The sequence below is a fragment of the Oncorhynchus mykiss genome, chromosome 22 (genome assembly GCF_057628025.1).
Source record: "Oncorhynchus mykiss isolate SJ-2025 chromosome 22, ASM5762802v1, whole genome shotgun sequence".
Lineage (NCBI taxonomy): Eukaryota > Metazoa > Chordata > Actinopteri > Salmoniformes > Salmonidae > Oncorhynchus > Oncorhynchus mykiss.
The window spans coordinates 44025331-44049946 of record NC_143043.1 but is presented as its reverse complement, the minus strand read 5'-3'; the positions used below and the strand labels follow the sequence as shown (position 1 = coordinate 44049946).

The 24616-nt window shown below is 46.7% G+C and overlaps 1 protein-coding gene across 2 annotated transcripts in view; it reads right to left on the bottom strand.

Moving 5' to 3' along the window:
- Positions 1-24616, bottom strand: part of plekhm3 (pleckstrin homology domain containing, family M, member 3) — a 67123-nt gene extending 42507 nt beyond the window's left edge. The window contains exons 1-4 of one of the 2 annotated variants that reach the window (XM_036959284.2): positions 24307-24616; positions 21047-21990; positions 9462-9702; positions 8450-9231 (exon numbers count right to left, since the gene is read on the bottom strand). In XM_036959284.2, the coding sequence (XP_036815179.2) occupies positions 8450-9231; positions 9462-9702; positions 21047-21530 (1507 nt within the window). In that variant the 5' untranslated portion in view covers positions 21531-21990; positions 24307-24616. Of the gene's footprint in view, positions 1-8449; positions 9232-9461; positions 9703-21046; positions 21991-22202; positions 24146-24306 lie in introns of those variants that run through there. The other variant, XM_036959283.2, reaches the window with a different exon arrangement.

Below are 24616 nucleotides of genomic sequence, written 5' to 3'. Positions count from 1 at the left end.
GTGCAATTCTATTCAGTTGAAACAAATTGACGAAGACAACACACTGGTCTTTCATGGTGAGTCCTGCATGACAAGATATAGACCAGTGTAGATGATTGTATAGATTGGCTAATATACAGCGCATTCTGAAAGTATTCTGTTATGTTATAACCTTATTCTAAAAGGATTAAATGAGACATTTTCCACATAAATCTACAGAAATGTTTGCAAACTTAAAAACAGAAATACTTTACATACATAAGTATTCAAACCCTTTGCCATGAGACTCGAAATTGAGCTCAGCTGCATCCTGTTTACACTGATCATCCTTGAGATGTTTCTACAACTTGATTGGAGTCCACCTGTGGTAAATTCAATTGATTGGACATGATTTGGAAAGGCACACACCTGTGTATATAAAAGGTCCCACAGTTGACAGTGCATGTCAGAACAAAAACCAAGCCATGAGGTGAAAGGAATTGTCTGTAGAACTCTGAGACAGAATCAGGGAACAGCTATCAGGGAAAAGGACAGGGCAAGGCAGGAGGGAAGAAGCTACCAGGGAAAAGGACAGGGCAGGGCAGGAGGGAAGAAGCTACCAGGGAAAAGGACAGGGCAAGGCAGGAGGGAAGAAGCTACCAGGGAAAAGGACAGGGCAAGGCAGGAGGGTAGAAGCTACCAGGGAAAAGTACAGGGCAAGGCAGGAGGATAGAAGCTACCAGGGAAAAGGACAGGGCAGGGCAGGAGGGAAGAAGCTACCAGGGAAAAGGACAGGGCAAGGCAGGAGGGAAGAAGCTACCAGGGAAAAGGACAGGGCAAGGCAGGAGGGTAGAAGCTACCAGGGAAAAGGACAGGGCAGGGCAGGAGGGAAGAAGCTACCAGGGAAAAGGACAGGGCAAGGCAGGAGGGAAGGCTAATTCTGTTGTTGCATCTTTCTATCCATTGTGCTCTGGCCTCTTCTACAAATTCCTAGTCCACTAAGTTGCCGAGGCCTGATGGGTAATTAGGAGACATCAGAGCCCAGCTGAAAGGAGGGTGCACATGCTCCCCCCAAGATCCCTTCACACAGGCACAGGAGAGGGGCCAATCCACCATCTATCCTTTGTGGGGGGAGGGGGTAACAAATTGGGACATGGGGGGTGTTGGGCGGTGGGGCGTTGGGGGGAATAGAAGAGGCACAGGGTGCTCAATCACAGACCCCAAATAGACAGAGAGGCGAGTGGCAAAAGGTACAGTAATGGGGACCCCCAAACCCCCTCCTACACTCCCTGGACATTGTGGTCTCCGCCAGACCCCACAATGGTAACTTCCCCCCTCCGTCAGACCCCACAATGGTAACTTCCCCCCTCCGTCAGACCCCACAATGGTAACTTCCCCCCTCCGTCAGACCCCACAATGGTAACTTCCCCCCTCCGTCAGACCCCACAATGGTAACTTCCCCCCTCCGTCAGACCCCACAATGGTAACTTCCCCCCTCCGTCAGACCCCACAATGGTAACTTCCCCCCTCCGTCAGACCCCACAATGGTAACTTCCCCCCTCCGTCAGACCCCACAATGGTAACTTCCCCCCTCCGTCAGACCCCACAATGGTAACTTCCCCCCTCCGTCAGACCCCACAATGGTAACTTCCCCCCTCCGTCAGACCCCACAATGTTAACTTCCCCCCTCCGTCAGACCCCACAATGGTAACTTCCCCCCTCCGTCAGACCCCACAATGGTAACTTCCCCCCTCCGTCAGACCCCACAATGGTAACTTCCCCCCTCCGTCAGACCCCACAATGGTAACTTCCCCCCTCCGTCAGACCCCACAATGGTAACTTCCCCCCTCCGTCAGACCCCACAATGGTAACTTCCCCCCTCCGTCAGACCCCACAATGGTAACTTCCCCCCTCCGTCAGACCCCACAATGGTAACTTCCCCCCTCCGTCAGACCCCACAATGGTAACTTCCCCCCTCCGTCAGACCCCACAATGGTAACTTCCCCCCTCCGTCAGACCCCACAATGGTAACTTCCCCCCTCCGTCAGACCCCACAATGGTAACTTCCCCCCTCCGTCAGACCCCACAATGGTAACTTCCCCCCTCCGTCAGACCCCACAATGGTAACTTCCCCCCTCCGTCAGACCCCACAATGGTAACTTCCCCCCTCCGTCAGACCCCACAATGGTAACTTCCCCCCTCCGTCAGACCCCACAATGGTAACTTCCCCCCTCCGTCAGACCCCACAATGCTAACTTCCCCCCTCCGTCAGACCCCACAACGCTAACTTCCCCCCTCCGTCAGACCCCACAATGCTAACTTCCCCCCTCCGTCAGACCCCACAATGCTAACTTCCCCCCTCCGTCAGACCCCACAATGCTAACTTCCCCCCTCCGTCAGACCCCACAATGGTAACTTCCCCCCTCTGTCAGACCCCACAATGGTAACTTCCCCCCTCTGTCAGACCCCACAATGGTAACTTCCCCCCTCCGTCAGACCCCACAATGGTAACTTCCCCCCTCCGTCAGACCCCACAATGGTAACTTCCCCCCTCCGTCAGACCCCACAATGGTAACTTCCCCCCTCAGTCAGACCCCACAATGGTAACTTCCCCCCTCTGTCAGACCCCACAATGGTAACTTCCCCCCTAAGGCAGACCCCACAATGGTAACTTCCCCTCTATGCTCCCCCCCTCTCTCTCTAACTTACATTATCTCTCTCTTCCACTCTCTCTCTCTCTTCCACTATCTCTCTCTTCCACTATCTCTCTCTTCCACTAGCTCTCTCGTACTCTGTCCCTGCCTTTGCCTGCTGTCCTCACGCCCCCTAATCCCCCTAAACGAGCCCTGGTGGCCAGAGATATTTGTTTAGGGAAAAGTGATTAAAGTGTAATACAACAGACTGGCCCCTGACTCTCTGTCCTAAGATAAGTGACTGACAAGACCAAGCAGTCAAAAGGAAACTGGCACGCTACCAAGGAGCCAGGTCAGGACAGAGAGGGAGTTGGACAGAAAGAGGGAACAGAGAAAGAGAGAGAGAGAAAACGAGAGAGAGCGGGACAGAGAGACTAGAGTTCAGTGAACACAGTGAGAGCCTGAGAGACGAGTGAGTCTGAATGAACGAGAAAGGAAAAAGGGATAAATGGGGAGAGAACATAATAAAAGAGGTGTGTGAACAGAGCATGGAAAAAGCTGTATCCAGCTGTTATTCTAAGCTTGGGTCTCGACACGCCTCATTCAAACACCTCTGCAGCCAAAGCGAACAGAACAGAGCCTCTGAATCAAACAATTAGCTTCCGCATTGACCACAGCATCCCGGCCGCCCGGCCGCCTGTCTTTGATTCTAAAAAGGGATTTTTTTCCCCCTCCGCTTTATGCCGGCCAATTATTGTCAGGTGCCCGCTCTCCTTGTTCAGAGGACCTTTCAGATGGCATGCATTAATAGAGGACTGGTTACAGAAGAGGAGGAAAGCACCTCATTCATCCCTCTTAGTGAGCACACATTTCACACCCAGAGAGACCAAACACAGCGCCGCCATGGTTCCATTTACTGAGCTGTCTGTCCGTCAGCTTGTGAAGTCTCTCTGTATCTGGTAGTGACATATCAGTTAGGGTCCAGAGGCTGACGACACAAACAGATATAGTGGGGAGTAGGACATCTCTAGGGGGAATTATGAACTGTAGCTATATCTCTAGATGACCATTTACATTAAGTTGCTCTTATAACGGTGTACTATTTACACTAGTATCAACGTGTTGTTACATAGATAGTACTTGAGTAATTGCATTTCAATTGCATAGTAATGGAACTCATATATTACAGACAGGCCATAGTGAATACTAAAACATTTACCACCAGACAATGGTCAGTGTGTGTGTGTGTGTGTGTGTGTGTGTGTGTGTGTGTGTAAGGTGTTAATTTGGGGGAGGTGTCTGTGACCCCAAGTAGTGTAACAGATGACTGATCTGAGCTCAAAATAACTGATGGTGGTGGGTGAGAGACCCAGAAACCATGACCCCCCCCCCCAGCCGCCGTTTTGAAGCTAACCACAACAAAGCTGCTTTGTCACCGCACAGGACTCTGGGGAATACCATGGAAAATGAAGACAAACTAAAAAGGGTCTGTGTTTGGGTTGAGGTTCATATAAATTACAGACAAAAAAAATCTGACGTTCTATCAGGTGTTGCTTTGGAGAGCTGCCGTCCACTTGTCTGTGTTTGTTTGATTGTTTGGAGGGAGGGAAAGAGGAACGGCGAAGGATTCAAGGACACTGGTCTTACTCAGGTCTGGACATGCCGTTCAAGTTGGCGTCGTTAAACGTGGTGAAATGTGGGTTGATGAACAGATAAGCCGCACCCACCCGCACACTTCCTTGTGTAACCTCAAAGGGGTTAAGAGGTCGCAAAGGTCAAGGTTGACGAAGAGGATAAGGGACGAGTCCTTCTGATAGGGTTTAGGATATTATGCACCCATTGGCTAATGTCACACTGGACTTCTTCAACAGGGCCTATGCTTATCTCTGTTTGTGTGTTCTACTTATATTGGACTCAGAGACAAGACCTGCATTGCACCATCTGACAGTCCTTAGATAGCTGACCTCCCTCCTAACCTCCACTGAATTATACACAGAGACGACAAGAATGCCTACTGAACACAGTACAGCGCTCTAAGGCACTGCATCTCAGTTCTAGAGGCGTCACTACAGACCCTGGTTCGATTCCAGGCTGTATCACAACCGGCCGTGATTGGGAGTACCATAGGGCAGCGCACATTTGGCCCAGTGTCGTCCAGGTTCGGGCCGTCATTGTAAATAAGAATTTGTTCTTAACTGACTTAGTTAAATAAAGAAAGAAAAACGTATACAATCCTTGGGACATGTTTTCCAGATACTAACCCTCCGGTAGTGAACATATTTATGTGGACACCTGCTCATCAAACATCTCATTCATGGGCATTAATAGTGGGACCCCCCCTTTGCTGCTATAACAGCCTCCACTCTTCTGGGAAGGCTTTCCACTAGATGTTGGAACAATGCTGCAGGGACTTGCTTCCATTCAGCCACAAGAGCATTAGTGAGGTTGGGTACTGATGTTGGGCGATTAGGCCTGGCTTGTAGTCGGCGTTCTAATTCATCCCAAAGGTGTTCGATGGGGTTGAGGTCAGGGCTTTGTGCAGGCCAGTAAAGTTCTTCCATAACAATCTCCACAAACCATTTCTGCATGGACCTTCGCTTTGTGCACAGGGGCATTGTCATGCTGAAACAGGAAAGGGCCTTCCACAAACTGTTGCCAAAAAGTTGGAAGCACATAATCATCTAGAATGTCATTGTATGCTGTAGAGTTTATCTATTTTATTTAACCCTTATTTTACCAGGTTTTACCAAGTTGACTGAGAACAGATTCTCATTTACAGAAACGACCTGGGGAATAGTTACAGGGGAGAGGAGAGGGGATGAATGAGCCAATTGTAAGCTGGGGATGATTGGTGCAGCTGTAGAACCTTTTGAAGATCTGAGGACCCATGCAAAATCTTTTCAGTCTCCTGAGGGGGAATAGATTTTGTCGTTCCCTCTTCATGACTGTCTTGGTGTGTTTGGACCATTTTAGTTTGTTGGTGATGTAGACACCAAGGAACTTGAAGCTCTCAACCTGCTCCACTGCAGCCCCGTCGATGAGAATGGAGGTGTGCTCGGTCCTCTGTTTCCTGTAGTCCACAATCATCTCCTTTGTCTTGATCACGTTGAGGGTGAGGTTGTTGTCCTGACACTACATGGCCAGGTCTCTGACCTCCTCCCTATAGGCTGTCTCATCATTGTCGGTGATCAGGCCTACCACTGTTGTGTCATCGGCAAACTTAATGATGGTGTTGGAGTCATGCAGTCATGAGTGAACAGGGAGTACAGGAGGGGACTGAGCATGCACCCCTGAGGGGGCCCCGTGTTGAAGAACAGCATTGTGGATGTGTTGCTACCTACCCTTACCACCTGGGGGCGGCCCATCAGGAAGTCCAGTTGCAGAGGGAGGTGTTTAGTCCCAGGGCCTTAGCTTATTGATGGGCTTTGAGGGCACTATGGTGTTGAACGCTGAGCTGTAGTCAATGAATAGCATTCTCACATAGGTGTTCCTTTTGTCCAGGTGGGAAAGGGCAGTGTGGAGTGCAATGGAGATTGCATCATCTGTGGATCTGTTGGGGCGGTATGCAAATTGGAGTGGCTCTAGGGTTTCTGGGATGATGGTGTTGATGTGAACCATGACCAGCCTTTTGAAGCACTTCATGGCTACAGGCGTAAGTGCTACGGGTCGGTAGTGTCATGACGTTGGCCTGGGGGATAGGCTTATGACCGTCATAAATACCTCTTCCCCCCTTTTCTCTTCTCTAACCTACTGAGGTTACATTTAAAAACCCCTTGGTTAACATAGAGATTCTGGGAACATCAAAAGGTGGGGGTAAATGAACAATATTCTGGTAATCTGACCAATTGAACATATGCGGTGGTACTTAATGAATATGATGTCAGTTCGGTTGTCATCTGAGACATTCTCATCAATGATAAGATGACAAACTCTACAGTGGAAAGTCTGGACATTGTGGTTATCGGAGTCACATGGAATTGTTGTTCAATTTAAATGTTTGAATATGAATTATTTGTGATGGGATGAAATGTGATTTTAGCTTCTATAATGTGAGATTCGGATTTTCATAAATTAGGGCTGCTCAATCAGTGGCCCTCCCCTGTGAAGGGACAAAGGCTGTAAAACTTTTCAAACACACCCTCCTCTTCCTTCCTATATAAGCTCTTGACTACAACATAACTATCTGTTCCGCAGATGTGAGATGACAGTCCCATGTAAGAATGGTTCAGGAAAAAACTACAGAACGAAGCCAACATTAGCATGAGCTTTGGTTGCGAATGGTATGAACTTTGAACTCTTATTCACGACAGAAATGATACCTCCTAGCCGTTGAGTTAGCGACCGCAGCTGCAAAAGCAGGTTAGGAAGGAACAGACAGAGTATCCCATCTACCACACAACGACGTTACTACAACTTATCCAAGTGACCACCAGAGACATTCTTCAAAGGACAGAGGACTCGGTTTGGCAACACGGCCTTCCACCTACCACCAACCTACTGAAGCGCAGCTCAGAGTACATTTTTTTGCATTTTTCTTTTCCAAATGGGCGGTAATTTAGAATGCATGAGATACTTATTTATGAAGCCAATGACTGATGTGGTGTACTCCTCAATGCCATCGGAGGAATCCCAGAACATATTCCAGTCTGTTCTAGCAAAACAGTCCTGTAGCTTATCATCTGACCACTTTTTTTATTGATCTAGTTACTGGTGCTTCCTGCTTGAGTTTTTGCTTGTAAGCAGGAATCAGGAGGATAGAATTATGGTCAGATTTGCCAAATGGGGGGCGAGGGAGAGATTTGTTTACATCTCAGTGTGTGGAGTAAATAAAGGTGGTCCAGAGTTTTTGTTTTGCTCTGGTTGCACATTTAACATGCTGATAGTAATTTGGTAAAACGGACTTAAGTTTCTCTGCATTAAAATCCCCGGCTACTAGGAGCGCCGCCTCTGGATTAAGGTTTTCTTATGGCGGAATACAGCTCATTCAATGCCGTCTTAGTACCAGCCTCTGACTGTGGCGGTATGTAAACAGCTACGGAAAAATACAGATGAAAACTAGGTAGGTAGTGTGGTCTACAGTTTATCATGAGATACTCTACCTCAGGCGAGCAATTGCTCGAGACTTCCTTAGATATTGTGCACCAGCTGTTATTTACAAAAATACATAGTCCACCACCCCTTGTCTTACCAGACAACTGTGTTCTATCCTGCCGGTACAGTGTATAACCAGCCAGCTGTATGTTGATAGTGTCGTCGTTCAGCCACGTCTCCGTGAAGCATACGATATTACAGTTTTGAATGTCCCATTGGTAGTTTAATCTTCCGCGTAGGTCATCTATTTATTGTTCAAAGATTTCACGTTCGCTAGCAGAATGGAAGGAAGTGGGGATTTATTCGATCGCGAGGCTATATACAGTAGCGAGGCTATATACAGTAGCGAGGCTATATACAGTAGCGAGGCTATATACAGTAGCGAGGCTATATACAGTAGCGAGGCTATATTCAGGCACTAGTTAGTTGGGCTAATTGAGGTAATATGTTGATGTAGGTATAGTTAAAGTGACTATGCAAAGATGATAAACATTGAGTAACAGCAGCGTAAAAGAGGGGTTGGGGGACACAAATACACACACACACAATGCAAATAGTCCAGGTAGCCATTTGGCATGGATCTTTCAATTAACAGAGATATGTAGGTGAACCATTATGTGGGGTGTGAAGTGACAGGATATTCTTCTAGTGAAGAATGTGTCACTTTATCACTTTGTGTGTGTGTGTGTGTGTGTGTGTGTGTGTGTGTGTGTGTGTGTGTGTGTGTGTGTGTGTGTATGTGTGTGTGGTTGGTAAGAGGTCTCTACCTGCACACCGGAAGCTCTGGGTGGTCAGGCCCTTCTCCACAGCCAGGCAGGTGAGGATACTGAGGAAGCTGGTGGTGACTGACTGTCTCTTGGCCCTCTGGGTGTCCCTCTGCCTCCTCTCCCTGGAGGGCTTGCTCCTCAGCAGAATCCCCGTCGACACTGTACCCGGCTGGGCCTGGCCGGAACCCTGTCCCTCCTCACCCTGGGGCCTCTGGGCTGCCACGGCCATCTGCAGGGCCTCCACCCAGTCCTGGGCTTTGAGTTGGCTCTCAGCCCGCAGACGGAGCACCTCGCTGGGGAAGACGCCTTGGAAGCAGCCAGCGCTCACCCCCTCGGCCTCGTCCCTTTGCACGGCCAGGCAGGAGGCCAGCGGGTAGTGGAGGACGGGCTCAGACACGGGCCCCCGGCCCTCGGTGGGAAAGGCCTGCAGCGTGGAGCGACTCAGTACGAAGGTGAAGGCCCTCCAGTTGTTCTGGTCAGTCAGCTGGTGGAGGATCCCAGCCTTGAGGACATCCGTACAGCAGTGGGTGAACAGGGGCAGGGCCGTGGGCCGGGCTGGGAGGAGATGAGAGCAACCAGGGTCCAGGGCAGCCTCAGCAGGACCACGGGGATCTGGTCTGGTGTCGTGACCTCCAGAGGTAACAGAAGATGACGAGGAGAAGGCTGGAAGACACTCTGCATTTTTGTGGGCGGGCTGGGCAGCCAGTACTCTCTCCCAGATCAGCCTCCTCCAGTCTAGCACCTCCCACTGGCAGGCGGCACGTAACTGCAGGCGGGTGGAGCTGTTGAAGAAGAGGGTCAGTGAGTGATCTTTTAACACGTTGCTATGAGAGAAAGAACATTACAAAAAAGCTTAAATTACAACTTATTTTCAAGTGAGTGCAGGCCATTTTTTTCATGTTTATGTGATTGACAAACATTTAATTTATATTTATTCAGGAAGTCCTGTTGAGGTCAGAAGACTTATTTTACAAGAGGATAAGAGTTGAGAACCATGGTTTTCTTCCTTTACCTGTTGAAGAAGAGGGCCTGGAGGACTCGCCCGTCCTGGGGCGGCTGGGACTGGCTGACCCCCTGGCAGTGGGACAGGGAGTAGGCGGTGCAGAGCTGACGGTTACCGCTGCTGTCTAGGCTGTAGACGCGCAGCTCACATGGGGTCAGCTCTACGTGACAGACGCTCCAACGACCCTTCTGACCCTCACGATGCTCCAGGGTACCCTGTTTCACCACACTACCGCTGCTGTCCTTACGGCCTGCAAAACAAAACACAGTATATTCAGCAAAAGGATCATCTGCGGAAGACACTATTTAATATACTAAGTATATACTAATAATACTAACTAGGACTACATTTATTAGGCCTAACTTATATTTAATACCATTTAGACTACTGGAACAGGTTACAAGTAGAAGCCAACTGCCTTTGAAAGATTCAGAGGGCGGATAAATTAATAGATATTATCTGATTACGCGGGGGGCAATCCATTCAAATGGCCCCACACACTACTACCACTCACAGAATGTCTCTGCAACAATTTCATTTTATTATCTGCTCATTGGATCAATAACCTTGGCCTCCATTTGTCAGTCAGCACTCAGCAGTGTTCTCTTAGCTAATATACCACATAGGACGTTCATTCTCCACTCATTAAAGTCACATCTTCAAAACATAGAATTCCCAGCTTATTAAAAACCACAAATCAAACGCAACACATCACTAAGAGCAGGGTCTTGGACCTGTCTAGCCTATTCAGGTTCAGCTTACTTAGCAGGCTTTTTCACACAAAATGAATAAGCCTACTATGCAATTCCACCCGTTTGAGGGCCACAAATCTGATAGCACTTTTATATACAGTACCAGCCAAGGGTTTGGACATACAGTTGAAGTCTGAAGTTTACATACACTTAGGTTGGGGTCATTAAAACTTGTTTTTCATCCACTCCACAAATTTCTTGTTAACAAACTATAGTTTTGACAAGTCGGTTAGGACATCTACTTTGTGCAATACACAAGTCATTTTTCCAACAATTGTTTACAGACAGATTATTTCACTTATAATTCACTGTATCACAATTCCATTGGGTCAGAAGTGTACCGACACTGCGCCTTTAAACATCTTGGAAAATTCCAGAAAATGATGTCATGGCTTTAGAAGCTTCTGATAGGCTAATTGACATAATTTGAGTCAATTGGAGGTGTACCTGTGGATGTATTTCAAGGCTTACCTTCAAACTCAGTGCCTTATTGCTTGGCATCATGGGGAAATCAAAATAAATCATCCAATACCTCAGCAAAGGATTGTAGACTTCCTCAAGTCTGGTTCATCCTTGGGAGCAATTTCCAAATGCCTGAAGGTACTACGTTCATCTGTACAAACATTAGTACGCAAGTATAAACACCATGGGACCACGCAGCCATCATACCGCTCAGGAAGGAGACGCGTTCTGTCTCCTAGAGATGAACGTACTTTGGTGCGAAAAGTGCAAATCACTTCCAGAACAACAGCAAAGGACCTTGTGAAGACACTGGAGGAAACAGGTACAGAAGTATCTATATCCACAGTAAAACAAGTCCTATATCGACATAACCTGAAAGGCCGCTCAGCAAGGAAGAAGCCACTGCTCCAAACCGCTATAAAAAAGCCAGACTATGGTTTGAAACTGCACATGAGGACAAATATCGTACTTTTGGAGAAATGTCCTTGAGACTGATGAAACAAAAATAGAACTGTTTGGCCATAATGAACATCGTTATGTTTGGAGGAAAAAGAGGGAGGCTTGCAAGCCGAAGAACACTATCACAACCGTGAAGCATGGGGGTGGCAGCATCATGTTGTGGGGGTGCTTTGCTGCAGGAGGGACTGGTGCACTTCACAAAATAGATGGCATCATGAGGACGGACAATTATGTGGATATGTTGAAGCAACATCTCAAGTCAACAGTCTGGAAGTTAAAGCTCGGTCGCAAAAGGGCCTTCCAAATGGACAATGACCCCAAGCATACTTCCAAAGTTGTGGCAAAATGGCTTAAGGACAACAAAGTCAAGGTATTGAAGTAGCCATCACCTCAATCCTATTGACAATTTGAGGGAAGAACTGAAAAAGCATGTGCGAGCAAGGAGCCCTACAAACCTGACTCAGTTACACCAACTCTGTCAGGAGGAATGGGCCAAAATTCACCCAACTTATTGTGGGAAGCTTGTGGAAGGCTACCCGAAACGTTTGACCCAAGTTAAACAACTTCAAGGCAATGCTACCAAAAACGAATTGAGTGTATGTAAACTTCTGACCCACTGGGAATGTGATGAAAGAAATAAAAGCTGAAATAAATCATTCTCTCTACTATTATTCTGACATTTCACATTCTTAAAATAAAGTGGTGATCCTAACTGACCTAAGACAGGGAATTTTTACTAGGATGAAATGTCAGGAATTGTGAAAAACTGAGTTTAAATGTATTTGGCTAAAGTGTATGTAAACTTCCAACTTCAACTGTACCTACTAATTTTTCTTTATTTTTACTATTTTCTACACTGTAGAATAATAGTGAAGACATCAAAACTATGAAATAACACATAAGACTGTTGGAAAAGCATTCCAGTTGAAGCTGGTTGAGAGAATGTCAAGAGTGTGCAAAGCTGTCATCAAGGCAAAGGGTGGCTACTTTGAAGAATCTAAAATTTTTTAACACTTTTTTGGTTACTACATGATTCCATAAGTGGTATTTCATAGTTTTGATGTCTTCATTACTATTCTACAAAGTAGAATGAGGTGTGTCCAAACGTTTGACTGGTACTGTATGTTTGACTGGTACTGTCTGTCTGTCTGTCTGTCTGTCTGTATATATCATATGTATATGATTTTTGGGGTATTTTTACCCTTTTCTCCCAATTTCAAATGCGATCTTGTCTCATCGCTGCAGCTCCCCAACGGGCTCGGGAGAGGAGAAGGTTGAGTCATGCTTCCTCCGAAACATGACCCGCCAAACCGCACTTCTTAACACCTGCCCACTTAACCCGGATGCCAGCTGCACCAATGTGTCGGAGGAAACACCGTTCAACAGACGACAGTAGTCAGCCTGCAGGCACCCGACCCGCCACAAGGAGTCGCTACAGAGCGATGAGCCAAGTAAAGTCCACCCCGGCCAAACTCTCCCCTAACCTGGATGACGCTGGGCCAATTGTGCACCGCCCTACGGAACTCCAGGTCATGGACGGTTGTGACACAGCCTGGGATCGAACCCGGGTCTGTAGTGACGCTGACTTGGATATTCGGACCTGGACATGCTCTGGTAAACAACGTGTCAAAAGTGCCATCTACCACAGCATGTCCAGATCCAAATGTCCAGGTCAGAATGTCCAGGTCAGAATGTCCAGGTCAGCGGGGCTAGCTGTAAAAGTACTTCCTCGGAGGTCAGCAGGAAGAAACCGCATTGTTACTCAGAACGCTGTGCCCACACAGAGAATCAGGAGAAACTGACTCATCTGCAGCACACACTCTCTCTGCTCTTCCATTTCTTTCACACTCCTTTCTTTATATTCCTCCTTTATTAATCTCATCTCTCAGCTTCCTGCTCAGTGGATATGGGTTTTGACTTGTGCTATTGGCTGCACATAGGGTGCAGACGGACTGGGGTGAGACTCCATCTACCTACCAGTGGCCCCGGAGCAGAGGGACCGGGGTGAGACTCCATCTACCTACCAGTGGCCCCGGAGCAAAGGGACCCGGGGTGAGACTCCATCTACCTACCAGTGGCCCCGGAGCAGAGGGACCGGGGTGAGACTCCATCTACCTACCAGTGGCCCCGGAGCAGAGGGACCGGGGTGAGACTCCATCTACCTACCAGTAGCCCCGGAGCATTGCCCCATGAGACAGATAGGAGATGTTTTCCTTATCTGTAACTCTCCAACTCACTCTAGGCCCAGAATATCATATCAGGGAAACACAACTCTAGGCCCAGATTATCATCTCAGGGGAACAACTCTAGGCCCAGAATATCATATCAAAGGAACACAACTCTAGGCCCAGAATATCACGGGAACATCTCTAGGTCCAGAATATCATCTCAGAGAAACAACTCTAGGCCCAGAATATCATATCAGGGGAACACAACTCTAGGCCCAGAATATAATATCAGGGGAACACAACTCTAGGCCTAGAATATCATATCAAGGGAACAACTCTAGGCCTTGAGGGTTGCAAAGTATACTTGTGTTCATCCTTATCCTTATCAGAAACCTAGTTACACCCGGGTTAACAGGTGTTAGTGTAGTCCTTGACCAATCAATGATAATAAGTGATAATCAATTGGCAGGGATTAAGACAGTTCATTTCAGTACATCCCTGTGCTAAGCTTTAGTGTCAAGGCCGCCACACACTTCACACAAACGCAGCGATGGAAAGTCGTTTTCACACACAGTTCTACATACCCCTGTGTGGCTCAAATTTTGGAATGGGACTGTATACGACGCTCTGTGGCTCTGTTTACATGGAGTGTGTAGCAGCATTTACTGTTACCAACCACTGTTACTCCCCTTCAGGGGGCTGTCTGTCTCACCCAACCTCCTCCCTTCAACGCCATCAATCGAGGCCGATGGCAATTGAGGTTGTGGGCTAATTTGTCTATGTTTGTCAGGGTGAGAGGAGCAGATGCCAAGAGCAAAGCCCAGGGCAGACGACCAGACCGCTGTGCTTTGGCTTTCAGGAGCCACTCAGGCGACGGTGGGGGGTGCTAGGGGGCTCGCCTGTCCCCCTGGGCTTCAAAGGCTCCCGTGAGCATGTGGGTGCGGAGCAGGTCACTGTTCATTTCACGCTACAGAGGAAGCAAGGCACACGGACATGACTCAATTAGCAGTCTGCGCTTTGCTCTGCTGGGCTTGGTCAACCAACAGCGGTCTAGCCCTACAATGTCCTACACCTCCACTGAATTCAACTGGCTGTCCTGGCCTGTCCTGGCCTGTCCTGGCCACCTGATGCGATAGCGTTGCTGAAACGTCACAGGGTCTTAACATTAACGTGATGTGAATGGTCTGGCCCAGAGGCAGGTGAGGCCATCTTATGAACTCACTGTTGGTGTCTGAGCCGTCACTTCATATTATACTCAACTTACAATGGTGCCTTGTCCCCTAGTGATAGCTTAATAGCTTCACTAGATGAATTAGCCTAATATGTTTTTTTTTTTTTTTTTTTTAAACAAGGCTAAATGTGGTTAAATGGACAACGGTCCCCTTCCCCCCTAGTTTCCTTTCCTTCCTGCTTTTTTAATAACGGAGGTAAAGAAGGGTGGTGGTGTGTCCCAGGGTTCTCCACAAATCTTTTTTTTTAAAATTCTTTATTTGTTATCATATAAGGCTGTTAGAGGTGTTAAACCCCCCTCCGGGACGCCCCCCTCCAGCGTACTCAGCAGCACCACCTTGTTAAAAATATATCCTGGGGAGAATCCTGTGTCCCATCCATCTTACTGCACAAAATCATTGACAGACAAGGTGTCACTGAGTTTCACACTTGCATGCTAAACTAAACTCTCTTTAGGGACTAATAAATATGTGGATGCAGTGGAAACTCGATTGGGATTCAGCCTCCGATCGGCAGTCGACACGCTCAGGGGAGTTTGGAGCAGAATTAGTGTGTCAGTGTGCTCTGTTCAATTACACCTCCGCCGTGTGTCGTGACATCATGCTCCGGTAACGCTGTGAGACATAAACAAGCTAACGTTACGCCACACAGCCTCGGGCCCAATTGCCTCAACCCTGCTGTCAAAACGCAGAACTAGGATATCAGTCCACCCAGAGATGTAATCCCACTAAAGGCGTCAGCATGCTTCAGTTCAGCTGGAGGGTAGCCCAACTCGTCAAGGTGAACCGAACGAGTGTGCTCGCATACTCCATTAAAAGACCTTTGGATGAAAAATTAGAAAAAAAGCAGCAATAGTACTGTTTGTCCATTTTAAGTAAGATGTTTGGTGCAGTATTTCTCAATGAAAAATGTGCATGAAAACGAGTCGTCTCTCATTGAATGCCAAAAAAAGACGATGGAAGAATCCCCACTGTTGACCAATCACCGACGAAGGGGAATAGAGTTTGGCTCTGAAATTGCCTCTAGAAAACATTGTGTGCCCGAACAACCCTCATCGAAGTCCTAAATGAACAAAAACGTCACACAATGTCATCATAATATATGCACGAACTCTTCCGAAATGTTTCAGCCGGGAAGCAGCTACCTTTTACCGCCACTGATCTCGTTCGTCTTTCAGTCACCCACGTGGGTATAACCAATGAGGAGATAGCAGGTGGGTACCTGCTTCTATAAACCAATGAGGAGATGGGAGAGGCAGGACTTGCAGCGCGATACGAGTCAGATATAGAAAGGACTTCTATTTTAGCCTTTGGCAACGCAGACGCTCGTGAGCAGTGTGGGTGCAATAATTGAATAACATGGATTTCTACATTTATTTTACAACGCTTCTGCGCAATACCCTGACTACACAGCACGCGTGTAGAAATCCATGTTATTCAATTATTGCACCCACACTGCTCGCGAGCGTCAGCATGAGTGAAGGATGCTTTGTGCGAAATAGGAAGCCGATTCTAGATTTAATTTTGGATTGGAGATGCTTAACGTGAGTCTGGAAGGAGAGTTTACAGTCTAACCAGACACCTAGGTATTTGTAGTTGTCCACATATTCTAAGTCAGAACCGTCCAGAGTAGTGATGCTGGACGGGCGGGCAGGGACGGGCAGCGATCGGTTGAAGAGCATGCAATTAGTTTTACTTGCATTTAAGAGCAGTTGGAGGCCACGGAAGGGGAGTTGTATGGCATTGAAGCTCGCCTGGAGGTTAGTTAACACAGTGTCCAAAGAAGGGCCAGAAGTATACAGAATTTTGTCGTCTGCGTAGAGGTGGATCAGAAAATCACCAGCAGCAAGAGCGACCATCATTCATGTACACAGAGAAGAGAGTCAGCCCGAGAATTGAACCCTGTGGCACCCCCATTGAGACTGCCAGAAGTCCGGACAACAGGCCCTCTGATTTGACACACTGAACTCTATCAGAGAAGTAGTTGGTGATCCAGGCGAGGCAATCATTTGAGAAACCAAGGCTGTTGAGTCTGCCGATAAGAATATGGTGATTGACAGAGTCGAAAGCCTTGACCAGGACGATGAATACGGCTGCACAGTATTGTCTCTTATCGATGGCGGTTATGATATTGTTTAGGACTTTGAGCATGGCTGAGATGCACCCATGACCAGCTCTGAAACTAGATTGCATAGCGGAGAAGGTACGGTGCGATTCGAAATGGTCGGTAATCTGTTAACTTGGCTTTCGAAGACCTTAGAAAGGCAGGGTAGGATAGATATACAGTGCCTTGCGAAAGTATTCGGCCCCCTTGAACTTTGCGACCTTTTGCCACATTTCAGGCTTCAAACATAAAGATATAAAACTGTATTTTTTTGTGAAGAATCAACAACAAGTGGGACACAATCACGAAGTGGAACGACATTTATTGGATATTTCAAACTTTTTTAACAAATCAAAAACTGAAAAATTGGGCGTGCAAAATTATGGGTGCACCCATGACCAGCTCTGAAACTAGATTGCATAGCGGAGAAGGTACGGTGCGATTCGAAATGGTCGGTAATCTGTTAACTTGGCTTTCGAAGACCTTAGAAAGGCAGGTTAGGATAGATATAGGTCTGTAGCAGTTTGGGTCTAGGGTGTCTCCCCATTTGAAGAGGGGGATGACCGCGACTACTTTCCAATCTATGGGAATCTCAGACGATACAAACGAGAGGTTGAACAGGCTAGTAATAGGGGTGGCAACAATTTCAGCAGATAATTTTAGAAAGAAAGGGTCCAGATTGTCTAGCCTGGCTGATTTGTAGGGGTCAAGATTCTGCAGGCTCTTTCAGAACATCAACTGACTGGATTTGGCAGAAGGAGAAATGGGGGAGGCTTGGGCGAGTTGCTGCGTGGGTGCAGGGCTGTTGACCGGGGTAGGGGTAGCCAGGTGGAAAGCATGGCCAGCCGTAGAAAAATGCTTCTTGAAATTCTCAATTATAGTGGATTTATCGGTGTTGACAGTGTTTCCTAGCCTCAGTGCCGTGGGCAGCTGAGAGGAGGTGCTCTTATTCTCCATGGACTTTACAGTGCCCCAGAACTTTTTTGAGTTTGTGCTACAGAATGCAAATTTCTGCTTGAAAAAGCTAGCCTTAGCTTTCCTAACTGCCTGTATATATTGGTTCCTAACTTCCCTGAAAAGTTGCATATCACGAGGGCTATTCGATGCTAATGCAGAACGCCACAGGATGTTTTTGTGCTGGTCAAGGGCAGTCAGGTCTGGAGAGAACCAAGGGTTACATTTTTGTAATGGGGCATGCTTATTTAAGATGGTGAGGAAGGCACTTTTGAAGAATATCCAGGCATCCTCTACTGACGGGATGAGGTCAATATCCTTCCAGGATACCCGGGGCCAGGTCGATTAGAAAGGCCTGCTCGCTGAAGTGTGTCGTGATCGCGTTTGGTGTAGGGGGACAAAATAAATGTTTGCACGTGTAAGGCTTAAACAGTTCCGTGTAAGGCTTAAACAGGGACGTGACGATAAACACTGTAGCAGGGGCCAGGGTGTAATTTGGGGGGAGGTTTGTACCGGGAATAGGGAGAACTGGTTAGGTCAGCTCACTTAGCTAAACCTGCCAAAGACATAAAGGGCAGATAGGGACTGCTCTAGCAATTATCTTACTGTACTGACTGAGTGCCACGCCCAGACAGACCAACGACTGGGACAGCCAATCACAACAACAAGTGCCATTTTAGAACTTTGGCCTTTAAAGAAGCAGATGTTGGACCCCCTGGTGATTCCTGGACACCATGACAGACAGACCCAAAGAGGTCAGGAATAAAGTAAACATCCCTAACATAGAGTTAGTTAACATAGAGTTATAACATAGTTAGTTAACATAGAGTTAGTTAACATAGAGTTATAACATAGTTAGTTAACATGGAGTTAGTTAACATAGAGTTATAACATAGTTAGTTAACATGGAGTTAGTTAACATAGAGTTATAACATAGTTAGTTAACATAGAGTTATACCATAGTTAGTTAACATAGAGTTAGTTAACATAGAGTTATAACATAGTTAGTTAACATAGAGTTATAACATAGTTAGTTGACATAGTTTTATTTTATTTTTTTCACCTTTATTTAACCAGGTAGGCTAGTTGAGAACAAGTTCTCATTTACAACTGCGACCTGGCCAAGATAAAGCATAGCAGTGTGAACAAACAACAACAAAGTTACACATGGAGTAAACAATAAACAAGTCAATAACACAGTAGAAAAAATTACAAAAAGAGTATATACATTGTGTGCAAAAGGCATGAGGAGGTGGGCGAATAATTACAATTTAGCAGATTAACACTGGAGTGATAAATGATCAGATGGTCATGTACAGGTAGAGATACTGGTGTGCAAAAGAGCAGAAAAGTAAATAAATAAAAACAGTATGGGGATGAGGTAGGTAAATTGGGTGGGCTATTTACCGATGGACTATGTACAGCTGCATAGTTATAACATAGTTAGTTAACATAGTTAGTTAACATAGAGTTATAACATAGAGTTATAACAGAGTTATAGCATAGTTAGTTAACACAGTATTGCTACTTGCACATCATCATCTGCACATCTATCACTTCAGTGTTAATTTGCTAAATTGTAATTACCTCGCTACTATGGCATATTTATTGCCTTACCTCCTTACTCAATTTGCACACACTGTAAATAGAGTTTTCTATTGTGTTATTAACTGTACGTTTGTTTACTCCATGTGTAACTCTGTGGGGTTTTTTGTCGCACTGCTTTGCTTTATCTTGGCCAGGTCGCAGTTGTGAATGAGAACTTCTTCTCAACTGGCCTACCTGGTTAAATAAAGGTGAATTAAAAAAAAATATATATATATGTGAAGATACATATATTAAGTGTTGTATTTTAATTCTGTGGCATCCCTAATTAAATCAAAAGCCAAAATAACAGAGATTCATTAGATGAATGAACCAATGGAAAGACCATTTAACAGCTAATAAAGCTAGGCTATACATTCAAATCCCTGAGGTACCTGTCTGGTCTAATGTCTTCAGAGGACAATATAAAACCTTACAGAGTACAGTGGTAAATGATGTAAAACCTCTACAGCACTAGAACACTGACAGCTGAAGGCTCAGTGACGCCTGCTCGCTCTCGCCTGCCGAAATCAACTGATCCATCAACATTAGCGTGTGTGTTGCTGAGGAAATCAGTAAATGTCACCCTACGGGGACTCAGCAGCAGTGTGTGGGCTGGGCTCGTTATGGGGGAACAGCTACCAGTGAGACAGAGTGAAAGCATTCTTGCATGCCAGTAGCTCCAAAGCCTCCTTTCCCTGTTGCATCCAATGTGAAAACATGAACTGCAGTGGAAACCCATGTTATTCAAGGTAGTGGGGATGTCATGGTTCTCTCTCTTAGCAATTAAACAGATATGCTGAGGTTTGTCCTAAGAAGAGATGGGCCCTAGCCTAGGCCTACCTACACACTACACACGTCATGGAAATATGTTACAGGGCACGAGAGGATACATTTAGGCTACAGTGTATGAAAGCATTGCCAACCGTAACGACTGGCAAAGAGCAGTATGTATTCTGATGCAAAGTGCTGTTGATTGCAGCCCATGCTTTTACTGTCCTCTTGTGTAGCCCAACTATCCATCCCTCCTCCCTGCCCAGAGCCAACTAGGGCCTTTTCAGTCATATGCTAATCCTTCCTAATACGAGGGATAATTGGGCCACTCTCTTTCTCCTTATATGGGTCTGTTTGGTGACAGAATGACATCCTATTACGGTCTTTGGTGAAAATCTTCACAATCACATCCCTAAACAAACAGGCAGACTAAACAATGCATCAGGGAGGTTGGTATTATTCACCACATCCTGACTGGTCACTGCAGTGGAAACTCAGTTCCATCAGAGTAAAATGCTGGCTGCTGCAGTACAGCCTAGGCCCAATTGTTTTCTGTAGGACACTGAAATCATCTTCATAACGTGGAAGTGGAAGCTAGTCCCGGGCTTAATCTAGTCTCTGACACAGAGGACAAGTGTCATGATAACATAAATACTAAAACTGGGCGATAAATGACCTGAGTTGATGTGATAACTATAAATAGAACTATATGTTTATAACAATGTGAACTACAGGTTGTGTTTGATTATCCTTTAACCTACTACTACTAGTTTGATGGTTGGAGCCATCAATTGTCCCATTTAACAATCACCCATATTAGCACACTTATTTCATTTCAAACTTTACATTTCTCTAGTATAGGCTACTTATCGTAATAAACAATATCAGTAAAATGCGATAAGTGATCGGTGTGGTCGGCGTCCATCATTTTCGGTTTATCGTCCCAACTCTAAAGCACATGTCATGACAGCCAATTTAGCAAACATTTTGAAGATTTGTTTGAAGCTCATAGACACTGACATTGATTTGAGTATCAACCAATAATAAATAGGCAGTATGTCCTTATCAGCTAACCAAAGAAGGACACACTCTCTCCTTCCTGCCTTACCTTCTTCTCTATGGTCGTTGAGAGCCATGTTCTTCAGCGTATTCTTGTCCACAGCAGGCAGGCCGTTAGCGTTGTCCATGTAGGACGGCCGGTAATTAACATCAGACCGCGAGCGGTTGTGGCCTTTGTTAAAGGCGGCGTTAGAGGAGGTGTTGTTGGTGTCCTTGGTGTGGGCGGCCAGGTCATTAGTGGAACGAGCACGGCTCCTTTTCCCCTGCCTCAGAGCCAGCACGCTGAAGGCCGAGGGCTGGTCAGCCCAGGCCACGTTATGCGGGGATACCTCGGTCCCCTGCTCCCCAGCCAGCAGGCCCCACACCCCGCTAGAGCTCAGCTTCCCCAGGGCTACAGACATCTCCTGCAGCTTGGGGTGGTGCTGCCTGGGCTGCCGGACCCCCTCCCCTCCCTGGCCTCCACCTCCGTCCAGGCAGTGTAGGAAGTCCTCAGTGGCCTCCAGGGCAGGGCTAATGTCCTCTACCTCCTCCATGGTGCTCCTCGGCTTGGCCCCGTGTGGAGGCTGTTAGGGCAGGCGGGGTGGTGGTTCTCTATGGGGCTGGGTGGTTCTCTGGGCAGGGGACGATCCAAGCGGCTCTGGACCTCGCAGCTGAAGCATCTGCAGTCTGAGCCCCAGAGGGAAGCCGTGTTCCTCGAGGGTAGGAGGCTTCTTCCAGGAAAACAATTCCTCGTTAACACAGCTCTGTTAATCAACTAGCTAGAGGCGGACACTCTTATTGAGTTTATGATAGCTCTGGCCTTTGCCAGAAATTCTTATGACACAGTTTTGGGCTGGCACTGCTTTTCTTACACAGGCTGATGGCTCTCTCTCTCTGTGTGTGTGAATCAGCTCTCACATGAATCCACATGAGGATGTGTGTAACAAAGAAGAATGCTCTTCCTCCACATTGGATGATGATGATGCCATCAAAAGGACACAATATGAGGCTTCACTGTGTCATGGGACAGAAAAGGGAACAGAAAAAGGAAGCATGTCAGGGTTGATTATCAGAACGTAAGAAAACACTGAACAGCGTGAAGATCATGTTTAGCAATGAACAAGGCTTAGCAAGCATAACATTTCCTGATCTCATCAAACAACATAGGCATTATACAGTTGACAGATAACAGTTTACAAACACTATTGTAAATCAAAGACAATTACCTCCAATCAATCAGCTACCCTCAACCATCGGATGCTCCCTCGGCTGTTCGGATCAACCCGGGTAGAGGGAGTAAATGGAATAGCCTAGCCTAACACACAGACAGCTAACCTGTGCCTCAGGCTTAGACCAACCTGGTTGGGGCGGGGTTCCCTTCCTTCTGGGCAGACAGTTTAGCCTCTCACTTCCAGGGTTTGTTGCAATTTTTCTCTTCCTCACCCCTCACTACCTCTCTCTCTCTCTGTCACTGACAGGCCCATTGCTCCCTCCCAGCTCTGGGTCTTTCACTTTCTTCCAGACATGAATTATTTAGAGGACATCACCACTAGCCTATCCCTGGATGGCATACAGGCAGCACTTCACTGGGAAAGGGGGGTGACGTGAGGAGAGGGGGTGAGGAGAGGGGGTGAGGAAAGGAGAGGGGGTGAGGAGAGGAGAGGGGGTGAGTTGGAGGGAGGGAGGTGAAGAGAGGGGCTGAGGTGGGGGGGTGAGGTAAGGGCTGGGCGATATATCAAATTCATGTTTTAGCACGATGTTCCAAATGCCTGTAGCACAACAATCAAGTTGAATTAAAAATGTGATTATGTCTGCTTGTTTTCATATCTTTTTGGTCTCGTCTCCTTCGCTCCTTCTGTGCTGTGCACCTTCCCATTTACACACACACCAAGCCACGCCTCCTGCCACTCACAACAAAGATGAGAGATCACTTCTTCCTCTCTGACAAGCGGTTTCAACTCGCTATATTCATTTGAGGTTTGGTCAAAGACAATCGGACATATGGTCAGGTAGTGTATATTATCCGGAATCCTGTCTGGGAAAAAAAACATCTAGATATTATTTTTAGGCCATGTCACCCAGCCCTATGTGAGGGGGTGTGGTGAGGAGGTGGAGGTGGAGAGAGGGATGAGGTGGAGGGAGGGATGAGGTGGAGAGAGGGATGAGGTGGAGAGAGGGATGAGGTGGAGAGAGGGATGAGGTGGAGAGAGGGATGAGGTGGAGGGAGGGGTGAGGTGGAGGGATCAAGGAGGGCAGCCAGGCCAGATGAGGCTGTGCTTAGGAATGTTGTCGTTGTGACAACAAGCCCCTGGGGGAGCCCTGGGCAGGGTGTAACTCTGCAACTCCATGTACAACTCCAGGTACAGTAGCTACAGGAATCTGTCTCATCAATGAGTTCACTGCATCCAATGAAACATTGTCATCATGGCTATGTTCATAGCAAATTATCATCTCACAGACAATCATCCTGCACTAACGAGAGCGACCAGCTCAAAACTAGAAAAACATATTCAACTATCCCCAAGAGCACGTGTAAAAAAATAAACACATCCTGGTGACCTAGTGCATGACTGTCTGCAGTGACCTAGTGCATGACTGTCTGAAGCAAGCAGCAGTACCAGCAGCAAGGAGCAGCGGTGTGTCCTCACCTTCCTCAGCAGACTGGCAGGTGTGACACAGAAGCACACTGTCTCTCCTCACTGACGGTCTATTTATAGCCCTCTCACACAGCAGGCATCATATCTTCCCTCATTGCAGTAGCTAGGACAGGTGTGTGTGTGTGCATGTAGTCTACACATCTGAATATTATCTATTCATTTGACATGAATGGGCTAACTAACTCTGGTGTAGTTAACAATTCATTGATCAACACAAGGGGACAGCGCTGTCAAGACAGGTGCCTTGCGTATAACTTCTGACAACAGTGCAGCATGTAACGCAATCAATGCAGCTATCCTAGCAAGCTAGTAAATTATCGTTTTACATATACACCCAGACCAGCTACATCCTAGTTCAGTGGTTCACTAACATAGTTAGCTAGCTAGTTCCAAGCTAACACCGAATATCGGTTCACTTCTAACATTCGTCGTTGACACAATACTTAGTAAAGCTTGCCTACCAAGCTAGCGAGATAAACGGCTCCGTTGGCTAGCAGGTGCGAGTGTCCATCATCTAGTTAGCAACGTCAACTAGCCTCCCATCCTTGAACAATGTCATTTCCATTCTAGCGGTAAAAAACATCTATATTTGTTAATATCATTGTTCGGAAAAAAATATGCTAAATAACCACAAATTCGGCGTCGAAAGAATAATTAATAAGTCTCGACTCACCTGATTCTGTTTACAAATATATAATTTTCTGGTCCGTTCACCGGACAGAACTGATAGTTCCTTCGTTAAATGTTCCGTCTCTTGCAACTTGTGTGAGTTGGCCATGCATTCTGGAGAAAGGGTGTCCTGATTCTCAACCATTCATTTCCCCCAGATCAGTTCAGAGAAATTACTGTAGAGAGTTGTCAATTCTGCAATAACATGGGATTTATGATTGATTCTATAAGTAATAATACCATACTATGGCACTACTAACATGATCATTCTGGTGTAATTATAATCTCAACATGGATGGAAACAGCATGATCAT